Source organism: Equus quagga, unplaced genomic scaffold, assembly GCF_021613505.1.
Source record: "Equus quagga isolate Etosha38 unplaced genomic scaffold, UCLA_HA_Equagga_1.0 HiC_scaffold_8852_RagTag, whole genome shotgun sequence".
In the NCBI taxonomy this organism is placed as follows: Eukaryota; Metazoa; Chordata; class Mammalia; order Perissodactyla; family Equidae; genus Equus; species Equus quagga.
In genome coordinates, this window is record NW_025794876.1 from 3,818 (window position 1) to 10,527 (window position 6,710).

A 6,710-nucleotide genomic window follows, 5' to 3' on the forward strand; every position below is an offset into this window, starting at 1 on the left:
GTGGACGCTCTCCCGTTCACACAGGCGTATGGAGGTCCACGGAATTCTCTCTGATCTGTGCTCACCCGGCCGGCAGGTTCAGGCTGACATTTAAGCCCTGGGCTCTTTGGCCCCACGGCCCATTGTCTCTCTGCGATGAGTCTCATGGTGGCCGCTGAGAGCTGGGCATGAGCGAAGGAGGGAGTGAGTGAGGGACTGTCTCCCCTCCCAGGGGACGAGGCCCAGCCCCGGGACCTCCAGTGCTTCTTCGACGGGGCCGCCGCGCTCAGCTGCTCCTGGGAAGTGAGGACCGAGGTGGCCAGCTCGGTCTCCTTCGCCCTCTTCTACAGGTCCAGCCCTGACGCGGGGTGAGTGCCCCCTCCTCCGTCCCCTCCCCTCCTCTGGCCGTGCCCTCTCCAGGCCTCCTCCTGGGTCTGGGGGCCCCAGCAGCAGCCTCAGCTCATCCCGAGGTCTCATCTCCCCCGTGGTCCCCGCCTCCCCCCATCCTCACCTCCGCTGTGGTCCTCAGGGAGAAGCAGTGCTCCCCAGTGCTGCAGGACCAGCCCGGCAGCCCCTACATCCTGCACCGATGCCAGATCCCCGTGCCCGACCCCAGGACCCACAGCCGGTACCTCGTCTCTGTTCGGCCAAAGGAGGAAGAGAAATTTATCAAGAGCTCAGAGAACAGTGAGTTTGCCCCCAGCCTTCTGTGCGAGGGTCTTGGGACAGCTCTGTCTTATTGTGTAACCCAAGTAAACTCAGGGCTCCTCACGGCCCAGTCTCCACGTGCGTCACTTTCAACACAAATTGGTCCTCTGAGAAAGTGAACAAAAGTGACTCTAATCTTTGTTCAAGGTTCTCAAGAAGCAATATACAACAAAGACAATGACAACTCCTAGGAAGGAAAATTCTCTTGATAATCCCTAGGAACACATCCCTAAAATCTTTTGCTTCTGTTCCTTTGGCTCTGCGTTCCTCTAATTCTGCAGCTGCTCTGAAGCTCCTACTGGCCAGCAGGGCTTCCTGGTCCTCCCACAAACTTTCCCTTTCACTCACTGATTGGATTGTTCTCTTTTAGGTTTCCAGAGTCCTCCACTGACTGATATTTGTAGTCTTGCTCTATGATTTACTTCTGCAATCGGGGAAGGGGTGCGTGCAAATAAATTGCAATTCCTTGTGTGTTAACATCTCTGATTCCTGTTATGTAGCAAGGACCCCAAGCAAAGGAAACTCCCACGTTGCTTGATCACGATGACCAAGCTCTTCCACCCAGTCTGTGCCCTGTGTCAGAAGTAGCAGCCAATTTCCCCCATGACCCCTGGATTTGAATCCACCACTTGCTCTCTGGGGATCTGCTGGGTTGCCATCTTTGTCCCTACCGCTCAGTAGCTGCCTGTCCTTGGCAAGTTACTCGATTGTTTTGGGGCTCAGTTTCTCCCTCGGTAAAATGTGACAAGTTGATGGCACCTACTACATAGAGTTGTTATTGGAATTAAGTGAAATAAGTCATGCATGTTGAGCATTATAACAGTGCCTAGATCATAGTCAATACTGGAGGATAGATCCAATTAATAGTGGTTTTGTTTTTACTGAAATACTAGGAGCACCCCATGCTTTGGGTCAGCTCACTACAAACGAATGTGTCTCAGCATCTCCCAAGGGAAGGGCTGCTCGGGTCAAAATAGATGACATGGTGAAGTGGGGGGCACAGAGACCCCGAGACGGGCAGGACGTGGGTCCTGGGCCAGTGGAGGTGGCACCTGTGACCAGCATGGAAGACAAGGAATGTTCGATCAGAGGAATGTTAGGAACATGTTCCCTAAAAGTGTCCCTCCCTCCAGTCCAGATGCCTCCCCCGAAACTCAATGTGACCAGGAGCACAGACGGCTATGTCCTGCTCTGGAAAGCGGAGGAAATGATGTACAAACACATAGGCCACACCTTCCAGGTCCAGTACAAGAAAGACACAGCCTCATGGGAGGTGAGGGCCTGGGCCCCGGCAGGGGCTGGTGTGGGGAAGGGGCTGGGAGACAACACGCAGGAGGGCGACACCTGCCAGGTGCCTGGCTCCCAGCAGGTGACCCGCAAGAGGAAGCCACTGGGACTCGTGTCATGACCCCAGGTGGTCAGCAGGTCACCGTCCCATCCCTTGGTGAAGGAACTGAGGCTCCCGGAGGTCATGTGACTTGGCCAAAACTAACACAGCCAACTCAGAATTGCAAAGGGGGCATAGACGCCAGGGTGGGGAGGGCGGAGGGACAGCTGCATGAAGGGTTTGCCAAAGTCATAAAGGGGACAGTTCTTCAGAGGAATCTCACCTGGACTCAGACGTGCAGCTGGTAGAGCAGAGCAGCTTCTGTGGAGTCAGGCAGGGCCCCGGCCGGGGCTCCGTCTCCTGCCCCCACCCCGAGGCAGCCCTCGGGGCTGTGTCCACAACCTGGGGCTCCACAGAGCCCAGATCAGAAACCTGGCAGCCAGCCCCAGCCATTTAGTCTGAAAGTGGGAAACTGAGGCCAGGAGGGGTGGGTCAGTGGTGGAGCTGGGAGTGGGCCTGGGCTCCTGAGCCCCGTTCTCAGAGCCCAGAGTCCAGACACCCTGCATCGCTTCCTGGGGAGGCCAAGTGGGTGCAGGCTGCCCCGGAGGAGCTGGGAGGTTGAGGGGTCTCCAGGTGGGTGGACGTGTGACTCCTCGGGGTTTCTGGGCCTCAATGTTGTCACGTGTCACAGGGTGCGTTGCGGGAGATGCAGCCCAGTCCTGGACAGTGCTGTCCCCTGGGGGCTGGGCTGGTCCTCCACGGTGGGAGTGACCTGGGGCTGTGGCTCCAGCTGGGGACTGACAGCTGGCAGCCAGGCTGGGGTGTGGGGCGGGAGGGGCTGGCTGCTGGGCCCTCGTGCACCAGGCAGGCTGCCTCACCTTGGCCCGCCTGCTCACACACCTGCACCCACAGGACAGCAAGACAGAGTCGCTCCAGAATGCCCACAGCATGTCCCTGCCACGGCTGGAGCCCTCCACCAAGTACCAGGCGAGAGTGAGGGTCAAGCCCGCCCCCGGGGGCTACAACGGGGTCTGGAGCGAGTGGAGTGAGGAGCGTTCCTGGGGCACTGAGTGGGGTAGGTCTCCCCGGCCACCTCTCCCCCCCACCCCTGGTGCAGCCCAGCTGGGCAGAGGACAGGAGTGATACAGACACAGAGATGTGGCCCGGCCCCACCCAAGCATCCTTCCCTACCACCTGTCACTAGTCATTGGAAAGGGACGCCTGGTGAGCAGCACAGGCTTCAGGTGAGGTCCTGAGAGGCAGAGAAGAGCAGGTTTCCCCATCACTCCTCCCTCAGACCAGACCTTAGCCCTCTAATAATATGGCCCACAGTTTCATTCGCTGTTATGGCAGCCACTGACCCAGTGACCTCTCAGCCTGAGTTCCTGTTGCCATGGCAGCAAACAGCAGGAGCCGCAGACTGAGGCCTGGGACCAGAGGTTCCGGTCTGATTTCTTCACCTTCCCCACTTCCCTGCTCTGGCTGCTTTTGTTTCTCCCTCACATTTCCCCACAGGGGCCACCCGGAGACAAGGCAGGACTAGGTCCCCGAGGTGGCTGAGGAGAGGATGGAGGAGGTGGGGAGCAGGCACCCCAGTCCCAGGCAGCCCGAACATGGGAGGAGCCCCAGGGAGAGGGCCACAGTCAAGAGGAAAGGAGGGCTGGACATCGGGCCCCGGGGAAGGAGAGCCAGGGAGTCCTGGAGGGCCCAGCCTGTGAGTAGCTCCAGGCTGCCCGGCAGGAAGTGTGGGGGCTCCTGATGGGCCTCTGCACCTGCTGGTTCCTCCACCGACACGGCTTTCCCCGTCTATGCCTCTCCAATCCTCCCGTTCCTCGAGGCCCAGTTTATACGCTGCCTCCTTTAGGAAGCCCACTGGGATTGCCATGGGCTGTGGTCACAGTCCCACTGAAGTAGCACCTCCGGCTACTGGAAAGGCTCTCCCCACGGTGCCCTCCCCAGCACTTGAACGTTGCATGGGGTGCCGACCAACACCCTCTTCTTGTTTGTGTCCCTCCTCCTGCCCCTTTTGCTCCCCCCTGAGACCCTGAGCTTTGGGACCCCTGAGCCTGCACAGACCAGGTTAGGGCACTGAGCATCCACCTCCTGAGCCTCCAGCCTCTCCCTCCCGAGATGCTAACGCTCCTTTTCCCCACTTCCCGCCCGGAAGAGCTGTCCGTGTGGGTCCTGGCGCTCATCATGGTCTTCGCCACCCTCGTCTTGCTCCCAGCCCTGCGCTTCTGCGGCGTCTATGGCTACAGGTAAGGGGACTCCATGATGGGGGTGCAGTCCCCAGGTCCCCAGGGGCTGCCAGGCACCCACAGCCGGCTCCCTCCTGTCCCTGCCCTGCCCTCCACTCCCTGAGGGCCATGGACAAATCCCAGCCTCTCCCTGAGCCTCAGTTTCCCCTCTGAGCTTGGGGAGCATGAGCATGGCCCAGCGCCCCACAGGCCTCTGGCAGCTGTGACCTCCCCACTGTCTTTCCAGGCTGAACCGGAAGTGGGAGGAGAAAATCCCCAACCCCAGCAAGAGCCACCTGTTCCAGGTAGGAGCTGCCTGGGAGGGTGGCTGGGTGGGCGGGGCTCCTCTGCACCTGGCCCCTGCCCCAGGCCAGGTCCTCCTCCCCTGCCTGTGGTCTTGAGGGCTGGGGACTGGGCAGCCAGGGAAGGGGCGGGGAAGCTGCAAGAGCCAGGCCAGCACCTGCCGGTTCATCCCTGCCGTCCCGGGCCCTGCAGATGCCCAAGGGCCCTGCCCCCGGGGCTCCCGAGGACCAGGGGAGAGCTGAGTACACGGGGACAACAGGAGTGCAGGGTGGGCTCAGGGAGCAGCTAGTTCTACTGGGGATGGGCGGGGTCGTGGAGGCACGTGGCTTCCTGGAAGACAGGATGTCAGGGCTGAGCTCTGAGGGTCCGGGGTGGTGCCAGGTGGGAAAGGCTGCTGCAGGCAGAAGGTATGTGAGGCTGGAGACAGGAGCCCTGCAGGAAGGGCAGTGGGCTGGGCAGTGAGGCTGGGGCCACCACGGGAGGCTGCGATGACCTCGGGGTGGGCGTCCACACGAGGGTGAAATGGCCCTCCGGTCAGGAAGGTATGGCCGGCTCTGCCCCTGGAGGGGCCCTGGCCAGTGTGGGGAAATGAAGGGTGAGGGCGGAGGCAGCATCACCCAGATCAGCAGACTCGAGGGAACTGGGGCCCCCGCCTCGCATGCAGAGGACCCAGGGAAGTCCCAGTCCTCTCTGGCCTCCCCTTCCTGGTGTCACAGGCGCAGGCTGGTCCTGACCAGGCTGAGATTCCTCCCATGTCTGGGGGCTCACTGAGGCCTCTGTCACCCCCTGGCCCTCCCCCCACCGTTGGTTTCTCAAAGGCACCCACAGCCACAGATACCAATGTCCTTTCTCTTCCCAGAACGGGAGTGCCGGGCTGCGTCTCCCAGACAGCACGTGGACCCTCAGCAGCAGGAGCTCCCCACCCCAGGGGCCGTGGGGCGGCCGCTTCCCTGAGCTGGAGAGGTGAGTGTCTGGGCGTGGGATCCCTGGAGGGGAAGGGGGACACCATCGTGCACATCGAGGGCTCAGAGGAGGCAGCCTCGCGCCTGTGGCCCCTGAGGAGAGATCCTTGGAGGCTGGTGTGCACGACAGCAAGAGGTGCCCTAGCTGGACAGCGGGAAGAACCTCCTGATTCCCGGGTCAGGGAGGGACCTCAGACTTGACCTGAGGCGGGAGACTGGAGCAGATGGCTTCTCCCTGCCTTCCTGCCTTGACCTCTGGGGGTGGCCGAGGGGCTGCCGGCCCTCATGGCATCAGCACACTGCCCCCAGCTCACCACTGACCCTCAGGAGAGGTGACTGCATGCCAGGGAAGCAGGAAGGAGGGAATGACCGAGCAAACACAGGCTCGAACTGCCCGGGGCCCTGACGCTGGGGCTGTCAAGGAGCAGAGGGTGCGAGGGTCACCCTGGCAGAGGACACCCTGCGCAGGAGCACGGGGGCTGGCAGGCGGGGTCCATGGGGACACTGAAGGGACGTCCAGCATCCCCTCTGGGCCTGCCCCTGTCCTCGCCCTGCCCTGTGCTCCCTGTGAGCCAGGGTGTCTGCCCCCACCCCGAGCCTGTAGTGGGCCTGAGGTGTCTGCCCAGGATGGTCCCCACATCTCTTCACCTGTTCTTCCCACAGGGTGTCCCCCATAGACTGTGGGCACAGCGAGGTGTCACCTGTCACCACAAAGGACCCTAAAGATGCCCAGGACTCACCATCTGAGCCTGACACGACTCTCGCCCCCTCAGACCTGCCAGCCGAACGGCCCCGCAGCCCCCAGCCGGGCCTGGCTGCCCCCTCGGGCAGGCCTGAGAGCCAGGTTTCTGGCTTCGACTTCAGTGTTCCCTACCTGGGGCCACCCCACAGCCGCTCCCTGCCTGACATGATGGGCCTGCTGGTGGCCCCACAGATGGACATGGGCCAGAAGCCGCTGCCTTCAGGGTCCCTGGAGTACCTGTGTCTGCCGGCAGGCGGGCAGGTGCAGCTGGTCCCGCTGTCCCAGGCGATGGGACAGGGCCGGGCCCAGGATTTGGAGAAGAAGCCCAGCCCTGGGGCTGAGGGGAGCCCCTCCCTGGAGTCCGGGGCAGACCCCGTCCCTCCCGCACCTGGGCTGATGGTGGGCGGTCAGGGTCCAAAGGACAGCCCCGCAGCTCTGCCCACTGCCTCTGG

At 62.0% G+C, this 6,710-nt stretch overlaps 1 protein-coding gene across 1 annotated transcript in view; it reads left to right on the plus strand.

The window, feature by feature from the left end:
- LOC124232632 (cytokine receptor common subunit beta-like) overlaps positions 1-6,705 on the plus strand; it is a gene marked incomplete at both ends in the record, with an annotated part of 9,637 nt that extends 2,932 nt beyond the window's left edge. Inside the window, 8 exons of the mRNA XM_046649580.1 lie at positions 212-347; positions 509-666; positions 1,821-1,960; positions 2,927-3,089; positions 4,182-4,272; positions 4,499-4,556; positions 5,414-5,517; positions 6,180-6,705. Of these exons, the coding sequence (XP_046505536.1) occupies positions 212-347; positions 509-666; positions 1,821-1,960; positions 2,927-3,089; positions 4,182-4,272; positions 4,499-4,556; positions 5,414-5,517; positions 6,180-6,705 (1,376 nt within the window). The remainder of the gene's footprint in view (positions 1-211; positions 348-508; positions 667-1,820; positions 1,961-2,926; positions 3,090-4,181; positions 4,273-4,498; positions 4,557-5,413; positions 5,518-6,179) is intronic.
- Positions 6,706-6,710: the final 5 nt, after the last annotated feature.